The sequence below is a fragment of the Gossypium arboreum genome, chromosome 9 (assembly GCF_025698485.1).
Source record: "Gossypium arboreum isolate Shixiya-1 chromosome 9, ASM2569848v2, whole genome shotgun sequence".
Taxonomy (NCBI): domain Eukaryota; kingdom Viridiplantae; phylum Streptophyta; class Magnoliopsida; order Malvales; family Malvaceae; genus Gossypium; species Gossypium arboreum.
The window spans coordinates 81689764-81705845 of NC_069078.1; the positions used below are offsets into that span (position 1 = coordinate 81689764).

The 16082-nt window shown below is 32.0% G+C and overlaps 3 protein-coding genes across 12 annotated transcripts; all 3 read left to right on the plus strand.

The window, feature by feature from the left end:
• The first annotated feature begins 692 nt into the window (after nucleotides 1-692).
• On the plus strand, nucleotides 693-4836 carry LOC108454894 (CRAL-TRIO domain-containing protein C3H8.02). Of its 9 annotated transcripts, none has more exons than XM_053018752.1 (8): nucleotides 951-1061; nucleotides 1150-1291; nucleotides 1505-1657; nucleotides 1967-2113; nucleotides 2430-2582; nucleotides 2951-3073; nucleotides 4131-4246; nucleotides 4457-4836. In XM_053018752.1, exons 2-7 carry the CDS (start codon nucleotides 1160-1162, stop codon nucleotides 4206-4208), a joined length of 786 nt encoding a protein of 261 aa, XP_052874712.1. In that variant the 5' UTR covers nucleotides 951-1061; nucleotides 1150-1159; the 3' UTR covers nucleotides 4209-4246; nucleotides 4457-4836. The 9 variants fall into 9 exon arrangements, 8 of the variants coding, with proteins under 8 accessions (XP_017608991.1, XP_017608990.1, XP_017608992.1 ...); XM_053018753.1 differs by having other exon boundaries at nucleotides 1150-1288; XR_008270659.1 differs by lacking the exon at nucleotides 1150-1291 and having other exon boundaries at nucleotides 693-1061; nucleotides 4131-4305; nucleotides 4405-4836.
• A 2197-nt stretch (nucleotides 4837-7033) lies between these two features.
• On the plus strand, nucleotides 7034-10532 carry LOC108454512 (uncharacterized). 2 transcript variants are annotated; one of them, XM_017752999.2, is made up of 6 exons: nucleotides 7034-7359; nucleotides 7441-7507; nucleotides 8052-8118; nucleotides 8397-8762; nucleotides 9405-9739; nucleotides 9880-10532. In XM_017752999.2, the coding sequence occupies exons 1-6, from the start codon at nucleotides 7334-7336 to the stop codon at nucleotides 10090-10092; spliced, it is 1074 nt and encodes a 357-aa protein (XP_017608488.1). In that variant the 5' UTR covers nucleotides 7034-7333; the 3' UTR covers nucleotides 10093-10532. The 2 variants fall into 2 exon arrangements, with proteins under 2 accessions (XP_017608488.1, XP_017608490.1); XM_017753001.2 differs by having other exon boundaries at nucleotides 7035-7269.
• Nucleotides 10533-13046: 2514 nt separating this feature from the next.
• Nucleotides 13047-15682, plus strand: LOC108454735 (pentatricopeptide repeat-containing protein At1g73400, mitochondrial). Its single transcript, XM_017753285.2, has 2 exons — nucleotides 13047-13192; nucleotides 13289-15682. The coding sequence occupies exon 2, from the start codon at nucleotides 13292-13294 to the stop codon at nucleotides 14903-14905; it is 1614 nt and encodes a 537-aa protein (XP_017608774.1). The 5' UTR covers nucleotides 13047-13192; nucleotides 13289-13291; the 3' UTR covers nucleotides 14906-15682.
• Nucleotides 15683-16082: the final 400 nt, after the last annotated feature.

Below are 16082 nucleotides of genomic sequence, written 5' to 3' on the forward strand. Positions count from 1 at the left end.
GTGTTGTAGGTACTTAACGGTGGCCCAAACTCAAAATATATATAATTCAATGCTATATCATGGGTTAAGCTTAGTCCTATTTAAGGGTTGGGTTATCCACCCAAGCTCGAAAATCTATAGAAGGGTTAAAAAAATATTAGGCTTAAAAAGTGTTTTTGGACAAAAAAGATAATCTCCTTTAAAATATAAGTCAAATTTGGGCTCAAACATTCAAAACCCAAGCTTAGTCCGACCTAACTCATTTTTATATGGTATGTAATTTATAACACATAAAAAATAAATATGTAGTAATAAATAATATTATCATGTAAACATTAGAAAATTTAAGTTACATATATATAAAATTTAAATAATAATAAAATATATAAAATCATTAAATATTAAACTAAAAGTAATATAAATATTTTCAAGAATTTAAAAATAATAATGGGCAATACTAAAATGGGTTTAACTTACCTATTTACAAATATATGTAGATTTAGATAAAATTTTAAATTTTTATTTTGTGTTGAATCAAGTTCTAACAAGTATAAAATATATTCATATTTAAATTTGACATGAATTTAATCTCAACTCATAAACACCTTTAATTAAGGCTATTTAATTTTAACAAAAGTATTTTTGGCATCGAGGCATGCCGAATTCCTTTTACTAGTTAGGACTGCTATAAATTAAAATTTTTGGTATGCTTGGGTTGGGTTCGGTACCTATATTTTTGGTCTCACAAAATTGAATGTTCACCGCATACCCTTAGGCCTTAGCTCAATGTTATGGATGAGTCTACCGAGTAACAAACTCCAACTTCTACCCGCCCATTTTCTACCACCGAATTTCCTCGGAAACAAACAGCCTACTTTCACGAACGCGTTACTTAACTCAAACTTTTGAGTGTTTAGTTGACGAAAAAAGGTGATTTCAGAGCAATGATGATCCATACGTGTGTAGCTCTTCGTCCGTGTCGGCCTCCCTTGATTAGTTCATCTAAGTCGACCCTTCAACGCCCTCCGAACTGCAAATTCTCTGTTCGAAACTGTATCAGAGACCCAAACAACTCACAGAAGGTACTAACTTATTGTTTCTTCTTCTTTTCTTTCTTTTTTAATGCGTTTCATTGCAACTGGGTTTTGTTTGGTTTCTGTGAAATCTTAGGAAAAGGGAAATGTTGGAATCGTACAAAGGTGCCATTTTGGGTCAGGCTGGTGCAAAAATACTTTTCATTCTTTTTGAGCTCATCTCTGCGTTTAGCATGAGGAAATTCAATCATTTTGATGAATTTTACTTGATTTCGGTAGTATGGTTCGTTCAATTGAATGTTTCCTAACTTCACTTCATTGTTGTTGCTTTTGAGAATGAAATGTGGTTTCATGTATCGTAGAAAGTAAGGCAAAAGAATACTTTCTCAGTGATAAACCTAAACCTCTAAGCATCAGAGTAGCTTCTTTATGCATTGCTGAAATGCATAATCAATGATTGATCCTTAGAATGCTTGGCATAAACCTTGCAGTTAGTTTTGGAAGTTAAGGAGAAGCTTGAAAAGGAACATTATGATCTGCCAGTTGGAGAAAATGGAAGAGATGACGAAGACATGATTCTATGGTATCTTAAGGACAGAAGATTTTCTGTCGAAGAAGCTATTGCTAAGTTGACAAAAGCTATTGTATCCTTAACCTTTGCATTCCTACTCTTACAGCTCTAGAATTTTAACTTAGTGCAGTTAAATGATACATTTCTTTGGTTTTAAAATAATTAAAGTTAATGGAAGCTGATGGGAACCATTACTACTAGTGCATTCTTTTTCAGAAAAAAGAACCAACTTATCTGTTTGTTTGTTTCTTTTGGTCTAGACAGTTGAACCTCATTTTTCAATTGCAAGCTTTCTTGAAATAGAATGAAGAAAATGTTGAGAAGTGTAATTTTATTCTATACCTGAAACCCTTATCCAGTTTCCCTTAAAGCCCTTTTCTAGAGATGGCGTCAAGAATTTGGAGTTGCTGATTTATCTGAAGATACTGTGAAAAGTATAGCCAAGACTGGAAAAGCCTATGTGCATGACTTTCTTGATGTTAATGACAGACCAGTGCTCATTGTGGTGGCATCCAAGCACCTTCCTGATGTAAGTTTCGAAGATCACTGCCTTGTGTACTTCTAGAGAAAAGAGAAAGAAAAGGTTTGCTTACATAAATATAGATGATTACCCCTGTTTATGGTGAGACATGACAACTATTTTCTATTTAGTCTGTACCACTGGATATGAGACCATTCTTAAAATAATTGATGCCCTAATTAGACCATAGACTGTATTGTTTTATCCCAAGGATCATGTTTTGTAGGAAATAAGTCAACTAGAATTTAATTTGAATTGTTATACTTCAAATATGCTTCAGAGATTATTAAGCTTCCCACAAGAGTCATTATTGTCTTGGTCACAGGTGCATGATCCTCGTGACAATGAGAAATTATGTGTGTTTTTGATTGAGAAGGCATTGAGCAAGCTTCCAGCTGGGCAAGAACAAATACTTGGAATAGTTGATCTCCGGGGCTTTGGCACCAAAAATGCAGATCTCAGTTATTTAACTTTCTTGGTAATTTATAAATTAGTTGCAGAACATTGTTGGGAACTTGGTCATTGTATTTTTGTCCCTACCAATATATCAGCATGAAGCTGTAAATAAAGGTGTTTGGTTGGCTAGAGATAAAGAAAAAGAAGAGCATTGATGTTAATTTCTGAGTTTCTTAAATTGTTGTCTATATGTGTTTTCATGTAATAATATTCACCATTATTGAGGGAGAAGGAATAGATAGATAGTTTTGTATAATTGGATAGATAAGGTTGTGAAAGTCTTTATGCTGTTAGATTAACTAATATCACGTATGCTCAATTTATAAGTTTAGGTTATAGAAAAATATTATCAAGTAAAAAAAGTGACTTAATATTTCTTCATTTTGGCAGTTTGATGTATTTTACTATTACTATCCAAAGCGGTTGGGTGAAGTTCTCTTTGTGGAAGCTCCTTTCGTATTTCAGCCAATTTGGCAGCTGACAAAGCCCTTGTTAAAATCATACGCTTCTATGGTATGCATATTTATTATGAACTTGTATTGTTCAAGTTTAAGTTAATATTCTTTAGTTTCAAAAGCACTATCATGCCTCAGAAACTATATTCATACTATGACCAAAAGATTTTGTTACATTTTGCTTATGGCTTGGCCAATATGGTGGGAAATCTAGGTAAGTACGAATACGATTATTTAGTTGAATAGGCGCTAACTTGTATGGTTAAAAGCTAAATTATATATGGTTGAAAATCTCAATATGTTTCTCGCCCTTGTGGTCACCTGCAAGTGGCCTTCTCTCTGCTTGAAAATGACAAAATCCTTTAATCAAATATTTTTTATGATTCATAAGTTATTTCTTTGTTCTTCTTATGTTTATTTAACACTTTTTGTAACTCTTCTTCAATGGAATCTATTTTCCGTTTTTTTTTTTTTTTTTTCTCCATTTGCTGATGTTTGAACCCTCTCTTTCTGCTTTACTTTTCACATTCTGCTTGCTCTAAAGGTTGTAGTTTTTGATCTCCTTTCAAAACAATTGACAAGACCCTACTCAGTGTCAAAGTAAATCTAGATTGCAGAGGATCAATTGTTAGTGTCTTATTCTTACTGATTTTATTTATCATCTGCCTGCTCATGGCTCTTGTTTGGGTACTGCTGTGTAGCATTTCTTTTCGTTGAGCAGGTATAGAGTCTTATCACCAAATAGCTCCTTAAACTCGACAAACTTAAACTCTGATATCTATTTATGCATCCTAGAGATGCATATTAATCTCTCTACTGCCGTAAGTCATCTAACCCATGCCATTTTGATAAAAGCAGAAGCAATTGCTTTTGTCAGTTTCTTCTTTGTATTGAGAATACTCAATATAATGGGCACTTAATTGTGACCTGTTGGAGGGGCTCCTCCAATCTGACTATGTGTGTGTGTTTGTTTTGTTTCAGATATAAGATATTAATGCCACATTTAATTGGCTAATAAATGAAGCTTGGAACTTATGTAAAATGTATTCTTGCCGCCTTTGATTTCATAATTGTATTTTTCTGGGATAGCTTATATGGCCTTGTTTGTTTTGAAGGTGAAATTTTGCTCCGCGGAAACTGTCAGGAAGGAATACTTCACAGAAGAAACCTTACCAATCAGCTTTAGAGACTGAGGCCATTTACCTTACGTCCTTAAAATCTGGGTTGTTGGGTATGTTTATAATTTTTGGAAATTCAGGAATTCGAAATTGACTTTTTCAAGTTATAGAGGTCCGTCTATTGAAAAGAGTTACCATTTTTACTATATTACAAATTGATGACCCAACCTCCCGTAGCAGTGAATATAGCTTATGTTTCTTGCACCAATAGTTGCAGGATTTTCAAGTGTTGAACTCACTGTCAAGTTGTTGTGATGTACCAGAACTTGCAAAGATCAGAAAGGGGTTTGGAATGATCCTAGTTTGCTCTTTATGATATTGATGGATATTGATGAGTTCCCTACGTTAAAGAAGAACGGACCGTTCTCAAGTTAAAGAAATTGAAGCAGGTCAGGGTTCCTTTTATTTGTTTTTGCGTCTACGCACATTGATGTGTCTATAACCACAAATGATACCTCAAGAGACTGCGACACTACAAACTCATGGATTCGCACTTTTTACTGCTCTCGTGTTAACTTCAGTTTTGTCAAATTTAATCCTTTTGTTGCATTCACAACAACAATAGATTTGTATTAAAATTTAGCTGGATATAGAAATTCAAAATTGAAGGCAAGGCCCAACTGTTTCCGATCAAGACATATAATTCTCAGGATATAATTCCTTTTATCTCAGATACAACAATCCAGCCATTGAATAGCTTTAAACCAAAGAATAATTTTAGGAAGTGATTCTTAAATGATATAAGCCTCAACTTAACAATCTATTTATAGCATATGAATCTAATTAAAAGATTTTCCCAATACCCGTGAGCCCATTACTTCGGATGTACCAATGACCCACTTCCCACCCGAAAAGACATAAATGTTTCGGTAATGATATTCCCTAAGCGTGTCTTATCATCCATAAAACCAAAGATTTTAGACAAGTTGAATCCGACTAATTGGTTGGATTAGGTTGTTTGTTTTGATTAAATAATTAATTAAAAGTAAAAAATTTGATTCAATTAATTTTTTGTTTGGCTTAATCATTTTATTAATTTTAGGTTAATCAATTTAATGATTTTTTTCGAATCGATGTTCCAATCAATTTTCGACTCAATCAATCTTATTCAAACATAATTGCATAAAACTTTGAACTATAATTTATTTTTCTTTCTTTCTCTCATAATACATAATATATATTGTTTTGTTGTTGCTTATTTATGTATGTATCTATATATCCATATATTATATAAATATGATTATTTAAATATAATTATTCACATTTAAACATAATTATAATATTTAATTTAGAATTATTGATTTAAAATTTGAAATAAAATAGAATGTGCGGATAATTATAATATTTAATACGCTTGAGACTAAATATCCTGAAATAAAGGTTTGATGATTTTTTTAGTTTGTGCATTGTAATGGTTTTTTTTTTAGCTTTTGATTGGTTTCAATGGTGTGGGATTGATGACGGTTATGGTTGTTGATAGAGAGTTTGCCAATTGTGGTGTAATGGTTGATAGAGAAGGGTGAGGCTATGTGCTAATAGTGTTGGGATAAGATGGTGGCCCCTGAAGAACCAAGAGCCCAAAGGGAGTGTAAGTTTGAAAGAGGTCGAAAGCTTGAGGCCTGGTGATTGGTTAACGGAGAATGGTCAAATGCTGCTTGGTGTGTGTTGGTTAATGATGATAGTGGTTGAATGGGAGCAATGTAATGGTGTTGAAGTTTCGGGTATGGGCTTTGGATTGATAGGTGGCTAGTGAGAGTTGAAAATGGTGAAGATGGGAGAGTGTGGGCATTGGCGGTTGATGATGGTGAAGGTGGGAGGGTTTAAGATGGTGGTGATGAGTGGAGCTGTGTGAGGTTGAGGGATTCGGAAACTAAGAAGTTGGTCTCTCGAGCTCTCTACACCGTCTGGTGGTGATTTTTTTATTTTTATTTTTGTAATTTCTTATATAAAAACAAACATATTACAAATAATTATAAATCTTCCTTTTGTAAATTTTATATTTTAAATATATTTTTGTTTATATATTATTTTTGAATATTTATATATTTTAAAATTTTATGTATTTTTATTTTGATTTTATTTTGAATTATTTTTATAATTACAAGTAATTTTTTTTAAAAATAAGCATCAAGGGATAAATTGTCAATCATTTTAGAATTAGGACTAAATTGATAGTATAAGATATTAAGCTACAATTGTTAATTTTATCAATCAAAAGAATATTAGGTTAGTATTTTTGTACAGTGGCCAAAGCATTTTAGACGTGGAATGATTACAAAATGAATTTGAGCTAATGGAAGTGACTAAATTACCAACAAAAAAAAATTGGGTAACCGAAACATTATGTTAAAACTTGGATGACTATTTGTATAGAAAGATATTTTTGAAATTTTCACTTATTTAAGGCACTACAATTACAAGATAGAGTACACTTTGTAAGTACAAGTAAAAATACATGTTTGATCAAACTACAATTAGTAGAGAACAATTGATTTAATCGATCAATTTTTTTCAATTTAACTTATGTTAACCAAACTTATGTTATTGGGCTGAGTTTATCTAGTTATATATTTATTACATATTATAAATAATTTAAAATTAATATAAAATACGTTAATTTTTTGTTTGATTCAATTTCGAAATTAAAAAATCGTTAACCGATTGAACTAACTTATTAAACCAATATCAAAACTGACCAACTTACCCTACTTTACTAAATTGAAACTGAAAAGATTAGTTTTTCAATTAAAATTAAAAATCACTTAATCTTAAATATAATGACACTTAGAATCAATCAAGACAATATAAAAAAAAAATATAGAATCAAACAAAATTCAAAATGTAACATTATAAAACCCATACAAATTATATGCAGCTAGTGAAAGAGAGACCTACACATCATTAATGCAAATGATGAAATTCGAACTCTGTCTTCAAGTTCCTGGACATTTTTGAAAAAAAAAAGCCGAGGGGGTAATTGGCAAGCAAGATATTTTTCTTCAGTTGCCTTCTACTTCCGAAAAGAAAAATCCCAATATTTGCATTACTTAAAGTTCTCCAAATTCCTCTATATGTGGTATGGCCAAGAGCCTTTTTAAATTCCCTTAAATTCAATTGGGGATTCGTCAGATACTACCAGCATGCGCTGCTTGTGCTTGACTCACTCGTACCCATAACCTTACCTTCTTTGCTCTGCTCTTCCTCTATAAATATACAAGCATAATACGTATTTGTTTATGGCTTTTAGGTGTGCTTCAGCTTCTGCTCCATTTTCTCACGTCGCTTCTTCCCTTTCTTCTTCTTTTCATTTCCGGGTATGTTCTTTCTTCTATTTGGTTACCCATCAAAAAATAAATTAAATTCAAAACAATCCTTTGATTTTATCTTCTTCTTTTTTTCAATTCCTTTATATACCCTTTCAACCGATTGTTAATTCTTTATTTCATTTTTTATGTATAACAATGCGAATATAGCCAGGTATTTAGCGGGTTAGAAATGATAAAAAAGAATAATATGTGTGATTGAGTGTTTGTGCTCCATTTTAGTCGATATTCTGACCCAGAAACTCTTGAATTTATTTTTTCCTTAAAAATGGAAACTTTTTAATTTCTGAGATAAAATCTCTGTAAATACTAGCTGTTTAATACAATTTGCTGAATGTCTGCTTGCATTATCTGACTGAGACTTCTATTGAAAGTAATTAATACATGATTTTTTTCCTTAAGTAAGTTATTACATTTGACATTCTGCAATTCCATTTTAGGGTTATCTAAAATTGTTCAAAGATATCTCTTGGACCTTGGTGAAAGAGATCCGTTGTAGTTTTCATCATTTAATATCTCGTGTTTTGCTATCCAGGTAAGCTTGTTTAGAAGACCATATAATGACCAACGAGAGAGGACAGAACAGCCCAGAAATGCTAAAGGTAGTTCTGTAACTTGTTGCATGATAAATTAGTCTGAAGTTTTGTCTCAAGGCGTGGAATGAAACCATTTTTGATGCCCTTGAAGAGCATTCTTTTACCATGTAAATGCCCTAAATCCAAACATATTCAGCCCCTATATTTTAGTTGACTGTAGCTATTGGTTCATATTGTCCTCCATTATAAATTTTAAAATGGCAATGTGATCAGGACATATTAGCAATGATTTGAAATTTGACTAGTGTATTTAGTTCTTACTTTATGCCACTTCTTACGTGTAGTGCTGAAGTTGAAGGGGTTTCTAAGGAGACAAAATGTACTTTGTGCTACTTTGAAAGACCAATCTCAGTACACTGAGATCAAACCTGTTGATTCAGAACTGTTAAGTGACAATCCTGATCCTGAAGATATAATTCCGGTTGGCTTATCATCTGTTTATTTTGAGGGAAGTGATGGAAGACCTGGTTTTATTTCATTTTACAATCGCCAATACAAAAGAGACGATGAAGTCATTTCTAATGTGCAGAGGAATCAGAACAGCTTGCTATGGTTTATTGGTCCTGCTGTTCTTGTGGCATCTTTCATTTTGCCCTCACTTTATTTACGTAGGATACTTTCAATGATATTTGAGGACTCCTTATTAACAGGTTGGTGCCTTGTCATGTATTGAAACTTACTCTTTTGTCCCCCCCCCCCCTCGCTCTGTACTTACATTTGATACGGAGCCACTTAAGCAACTGAATGAACAAAATTGACACATTCAATTTTATGCAAGGTTATTCAGGGGATAGAGGGCTGAGTTTCTTGTTATTTTGATTCCTTTCCCACCTCTCTCATCTTTCTGTCTTGTTTTATGTGTATCTTTGTGTTTGTTAAAGGTAGCTATAACCTGAGAAAATAAGGAAAATTTTAAATGGTTAAGACATTGTAACCTTTTAAAAACACTGATAGTTTTTTGAGATCAAAGGAGTTATTTGACACTTGGTGGCTAAAGTGATCTCTTGCTGACCAATGTTAATTAGTCTGTTAATTGTAGCACATGTGATATATTAAGCAGGCATCAGAAAATCATGGATGAGGCAAAAGAATTGAAAAATAAACAAAGTTTTAAGGAAATAGAATATTGTGTATTTATAAGAGAGTGCTCTCAATTGTTAAACTTAATGCTGTGGTAGTTTCTAGATGTAAATGTGTATGATACTTTGAACACATACTTGTTCTCCCTGTTTTGCTGTTGTACAGAGATATATTTGATCCTTCTCTAATAGCCCTGGTCTTCTCTTCTCCAGATTTTCTCATATTGTTCTTCACAGAAGCACTTTTCTATTGTGGTGTTGCCATTTTTCTTCTGTTAATTGATCGTCTAAGGAGGCCTACTGGACTAGATTCTACAGCAGAAACCTTGGCCTCTCACTTAGGTCAACGCATCTCTTCTGTTGCTATTCTTGTGCTTAGTCTCATAATTCCCATGGTGACAATGGGTCTAGTCTGGCCCTGGACTGGTCCCGCAGCATCTGCTACTCTCGCCCCTTACCTGGTTGGTATTGTTGTCCAGTTTGCCTTTGAGCAGTATGCAAGATATCAGAAGTCACCTTCATGGCCTGTCATCCCGATAATTTTCCAAGTAAGGGCGGTTCTGCCTTGATTTATAGTTGGCATTGTATTTGACTGATAGTTCATCTCAAGTCTCAGCTTGTTTGTCGATTTTGTTCATTGTGACTGACTTTTCTTACAAATTGAAATATATTCTGTACACATTAACAGGTTTACAGATTGCATCAGCTGAATAGAGCTGCTCAACTAGTGACAGCCCTGTCATTCACAGTGAAAGGTGCTGAAATGACTACATACAACATGGCAATAAACAGCTCTTTGGGAACACTTTTGAATGTACTCCAGTGCCTTGGGGTTATCTGCATTTGGTCACTCTCAAGTTTCCTCATGAGGTTCTACCCTTCCACCACCAGGATTACATAGCGGGAATGCATTTTATGTTCAGAAGGTTGGTGAAACTGTCAGTACATGTTATTTTTCGAGACGACTGCATTTGATCTTACTAAATGTAATTAAAAATATATTGGACCTGGCATATGCTGTTTGGTTACGCTCTGCTGTGAATTTTTCAAGCATATCAAAAAGCTTCCTTAAGCATCTTGGAACAATGGTTTTCCATGCTGAAGAGAGCCAAAGCAGTTAAGATTTCTATGCCAGGACCTAATCTGACAATCAAAGCAGTAAGCAACATTAGAATTTTTATTTATTTATTTATGAGCATGAAATCCCAACTTTGTATATTGATATTTTCCCCTTATGCATTGTCGAGATATGGCAAGTTAACCTTGAAGTTTATCAAAACCGGTACCAGTGATTGAATTTTCAAGTAACGGTAACACATCTATGAAAGTTGATCTGTAGAATCTGTCTGATGTTGTGTTCATTGAATTGTGGAAGTTTATTCATTTTGTGCAGTTTTAGGCATTCGTGTCTGAGCTTGTCGTTGTGGGTCTTGTTAGTTGGTTTAGGTAGCCATTATTGGCACATTAGAAAATAGCTGATGTTAGGTTGTAGCTATCAAAGTCTTGTGAGGACCAATATTAAAAATTGAGTAGATTACATTACATACAACAATAGGTTTTAAATTTAACCACGTAATTAGATAGCTGCTCTATTTTCCATTTTCCTTCCAAAGCAGGCATCCCTCAATGTAGGGCTGAGCGAAAATAAAACCAAGACCCAGAACTATCTTAATCATGATGTTTGGACTATTTTTAGTTCACAATTTGAAAAATTATTGTTATCCAAATCAAATCTTGACTTTTAAATATATATATATATATATATATAATTTTAATTTTATATGATGTAAAATATATGCTTTATATTTAAAATACTACATAAAGTTATTTTGAAAAAAATTATATAGGATTTGTTTTTTTTAATTATAAAGAATTATTTCTTTTGTGAAAATGTTACTTTTAGAAATATTTATGAAAGGTGTTAAAAATTTACAAAATAATATCCAAAAATTATAAAGTAAAGCTTATTTTGTCAAAATAGAATCTAAAAATTCAAATTAAAATTAGTAAAAAAAAAAATGGAGCTGAATGGAATTATTATGGAAGTTTGGAATGATTCGGTCATACTGAACTCAATCCTAGATGGAGGAGAAAATTTCATTAGAAGAGGCACACAAAAATTCGACCAAACCTAACTTAATCCTATCTCAAGGAGAAATTTTCACAAGAAGCTAAAAAGGCCTGTAAGAGTAAGTCAAACAATTTGTAAGATAGATTTTTTTAATGTGCATGATAAATATTTATTTATACTATTTTTAAATACTTAGTTAGTATCACACATTAATTAAATTGAGAAATGATTAAAAGCAATAACTTTTTTTATAAAGTTAGAATATTAATATGAGGATTTTTTGTATTTTAATTTTACCATTTCAATTAAAGTGTGATGATTCTTTAAAATTTTAAATGAATAATTATTTTACATAATCTTTTTCACACATATAATGAGTATATTATAATCTAATATAAGTAATATTATAAAATAATCTCGGTTTCATCTCAAATATTCAAGTTGTTTTAATTTTATTATATGTTACTTTACTTTTTGTTTTTAAGTATTACGTAACTTATGTTATATATGAAAAGTGAAATATATAATATTACATTATAAATTTTAATACATATGTTATTTATAAGGAAAAAATATAAAATTATTAAATATTTACTAAAAGATGACAAGAAGGTATTTAAATGAATTTAGTTTAAGTTATATAAAATATTGGTAAATTTAGATCAAATTTTAAGGAAGACTGTTTTTGAGTTGGATGATTTAGAGGTTGTTGATATGATAAATTATTTAATTTCAATACGAAGGGTTTTTAAAAATATATATTATTATAAAATTTCAACAAGATAAAAATAGTAGAAAATAAATGTTTCCTTCTATAATATTTTTATCAATAAATATTTAAAAATATAAAATTTGAGATTTTTCTAATTATGAAATTTCAAGGTAACTTGAAACTTGTTGAGGGTAGAAAAGGTAAAAGTTTGGATGATGGTTCACATGAAAGGCGCGTAGAAAGTTGTTAGGCAAAGGTCAAAATGTTTGTGGTAAATTTAGAAAGGTGAGAGGAGATTGAGAAAAAGAAGATAAGGATGGTATCCGCTTGGTTTGGTCAACTTTTTTAGATTTTTTGACCCGTACATTAATTAATGGTTTTTCCATATTAAATTTTAGTTTTGATTTTTAGATTTATTTTGATAAAATAAATTTTATTTTATAACTTTTGAATATTATTTAACAAAATTTTAAAATCTTTTTCATAAATATTTTAAAAAATCTTTCTAGAACTTTTAAATTATTTCATTATTTTAAATATGAATATTTATTTTATATCATAAAGTATTAAAATTAATTATATATTAAATAAAATTAGAATTCAAATCGATTTTGAGTAATTGTGATTTTGAACTTTTATTTCATAAATCGTCCAAATAATTCGATTCATATTGATTGTCGATTTGGTCTTTTTTTTCTTTTTATTTTTTTTTTGCTTAGTCCCATATAGGTATTTATAAGTGAGAGCGATCTTCTCTTAACTTGGGGTGTAGACACATGTACAAAATAAAAAAAAATATTAAAGATTTTTCAAAAAATTAAAAGAAAGTGAAAAAAAAAAGAGAGGAGAAATTGTAGGAAAAAAAATTTAAAGTAGGATATGAACGTTAATAATCTAGTGTATAATATTGTTTAATTTTATTGTTAAATTAAAGACTTAAAAATCAATAATTCAGTAATTTATAAAAAGGAATTAGCAAAAATCAGTTGTAAGAGCTTTTGTTTCTCATAAAGTACGAGTATCAAAATTTTGATGAATTAAAAAGGACTAATTTCTAAATTTTTGTAAAGTAGAGGATTATATTCAGAATTAAACCCTTCTTTAACTATCTCACTAGCAGCCTATGTGGTGTTTACCACCGTACTCTGCAATTGGTTCGCGGGGGCTTGTGCTGGACTAAGGTGTATCTCCGTTGCTCCTTCATCGCTATTCCATCTGGTAACTCTAAACCCTTTTATATTCTTTTAATTTATTTATATTAATTAATTTCTCGAACCATTTCCCTCGGTTCTGATTTTGCCGTATTCTACCCAGCAAATGAGAAGAATTCGTTTCGCATATCTCTTTTCCGCTCTCAAAACCCCTAATTCGTTCCTCTGCAATTGCAAATATAATCCATCAATTTATGGGAATTTGTTAACCGTTGCACGAATGCCCATTCACCCACCCTTTACAGTCCCCTCATTTTGCTCCAATGCAACTGCCTTTGATTCCAGTCTTACTGATGTGGCTAAGGTGTATGCGACTGTAATGGATAACTCTAATGCATATGATAATATGGAGAAATCGCTTGACCAACTCGATGTCCCATTAACTACCCCTTTGGTTCTTGAGCTTTTGCAAAGGCTTTCTCTTGAGGAGAAACTAGCTTTCAGGTTCTTTACATGGGCTGCGAGTCAACAAGATTATGCCCATCAGCCTCAAGCTTATAATCAAATGATTGACATTTTGTCCAGTACAAAGTATAAGGTTAAACAATTTCGGATTGTCTGCGATATGCTTGATTATATGAAGAGGTCCAACAGAAATGCTGTCCCCGTTGAAGTTTTGCTTCACATTTTGAGACAATATACTGAAAAGCATTTGACCCATCTTCAGAAATTTGCTAAGAAGAAGAAGATAAGAGTGAAAACGCAGCCAGAGATCAACGCTTTTAACTTGCTGTTGGATGCTTTGTGTAAATGTAGTTTGGTTGAGGATGCTGAGGTTCTGTTTAGGAGAATGAAAGGGAGAGTTAAACCAGATGCTAATTCGTACAATATATTGTTTTTCGGTTGGTGTAGGGTTAGGAATCCGAAACGAGGCATGAGCGTTCTGGAAGAAATGATCCAGTTGGGCCATACTCCTGATAATTTTACATACAATACTGCTATTGATGCCTTCTGCAAAGCAGGAATGGTGACTGAGGCAGCTGAACTTTTCGAGTTTATGCGAACAAAAGGGTCAACCATGTCTTCTCCCACTGCAAAAACTTATTCAATCATGATTGTGGCTTTAATGCATAACAACAGAATGGAAGAATGCTTTGAGCTTATAGGTCATATGATGAATAGTGGTTGCCTACCTGACGTGTCCACTTTCAAGGAATTGATCGAAGGGATGTCCTCAGCAGGGAAGATTGAGGAAGCTTACAAGTTCTTGGAGGAGATGGGAAATAAAGGTTACCCACCTGATATAGTTACTTACAATTGTTTCCTCAAGGTCCTTTGCGACAATAAAAAGTGCGATGAAGCTTTGAGGCTATATCAAAGAATGATTGATGTGGGTTGTATGCCGAGTGTGCAAACTTATAATATGTTGATTTCAATGTTCTTTCAGATAGGTGATCTTGATGGGGTGTTTGAGACTTGGCAAGAGATGGATAGGAGGGGATGTGCACAAGACATTGACACTTATTGCATTATGATTGATGGGCTCTTCAGCTGCAATAAAGTGGAAGATGCTTGTTTTGTTTTGGAAGATGTCATAAATAAGGGATTGAAATTACCGTACCCAAAGTTTGACTCGTTTTTGATGCAGCTTTCAGCTATTGGTAACCTCCAAGCCATCCACAAGCTTTCTGAACATATGAGGAAGTTTTACAATCCTGCTATGGCAAGACGTTTTGCCTTGAATCAGAAGAGGAAGAGTGTGAGTTTGAGAGGGAAGTAAGAACATACAAAATACTTTTGGAAGTTTTAACTTTCATCATACAGAAGTGGTATGTGGGATTGGTAGTTGCTCACTCGTTAACTCCTTTGTAAGTTTTGAACAAGAAACAGTAAGGATTGCATAGAACAATATAGTGGGAGGTTGGACCAGTGTGATGCACATACTTGTTCTCATAATCTCTGGCAGATCTATATAATCCATAAATACTAGTTGTCATTAGTTATACTAGTGGTAGTGCCCCCATGAATTTTTGCGGTGAGTTGGATCTGCTGCATGCAGCTATGTTCTGTACTTGATCAATTTTACCTTTTATCTTTTTCGAGTTCAGTTAAGGAACAAACACATCACAGAAGAAGTTGATTATGAAATTATGTAATGGTAAAGATTTATTTCCCGCAAAACCTTCATGACTGAGTTAACATCTATTGATACCTGCTGGAGCCACGGCTTATGTTGTCAGTGCTGGAGATTGCATTTTACAGTATATGTCAAAATGCATACCTTTTCCCCCTTTTCATTTCCTCTTTTATGTTTCGGACGCCACCTTTTGTATGTTTAAATTTAGTTAATCTCATACAATATCTTCTGATACGTTTCATTGTTTTCAGTGCAAGTGTTGTAGGGTGTAGTAAAAAAAGTAATCATACAAATAAGTGTGACACTTATTACGCTTTCAATTCGGGGAGTTCTGGTGGAGTTTAAAAAACTTCTGATATATCAAATAATTACTCTTATTATATTATTATATTGACAATTGTATAATTTCTATCTTTTTTATCAACTTTTTTTTTTTGTCAAATTAAATTTATAAACCTTTAAACTTGCTCGTGGAGTCAAATGATTTTCCTTTTAATTTAATAAAAATCACTAATTAAAGATTGAATAGTTAATTTAAGAATTACGAAAGTACAATCGACCCTCTTTATAACAGTCACTCGCTATAACAATATTTTGCTATAATATCTAAGTTTATAGAAAATCAATTTTATGTTTTATTTTAACACTCTATAATAATTATTCACTTATAACAACATCTATAATCATAAATTACGTTCTTTATTAAATTAGTTTTTATAACAACATATGATCTAAATTTTAAAGTAAAATCATAATTGTTTCATATAAGCAAGCCTATTAATTATCATTTATTAAATGAAAATGACCTTAATTAGAATAT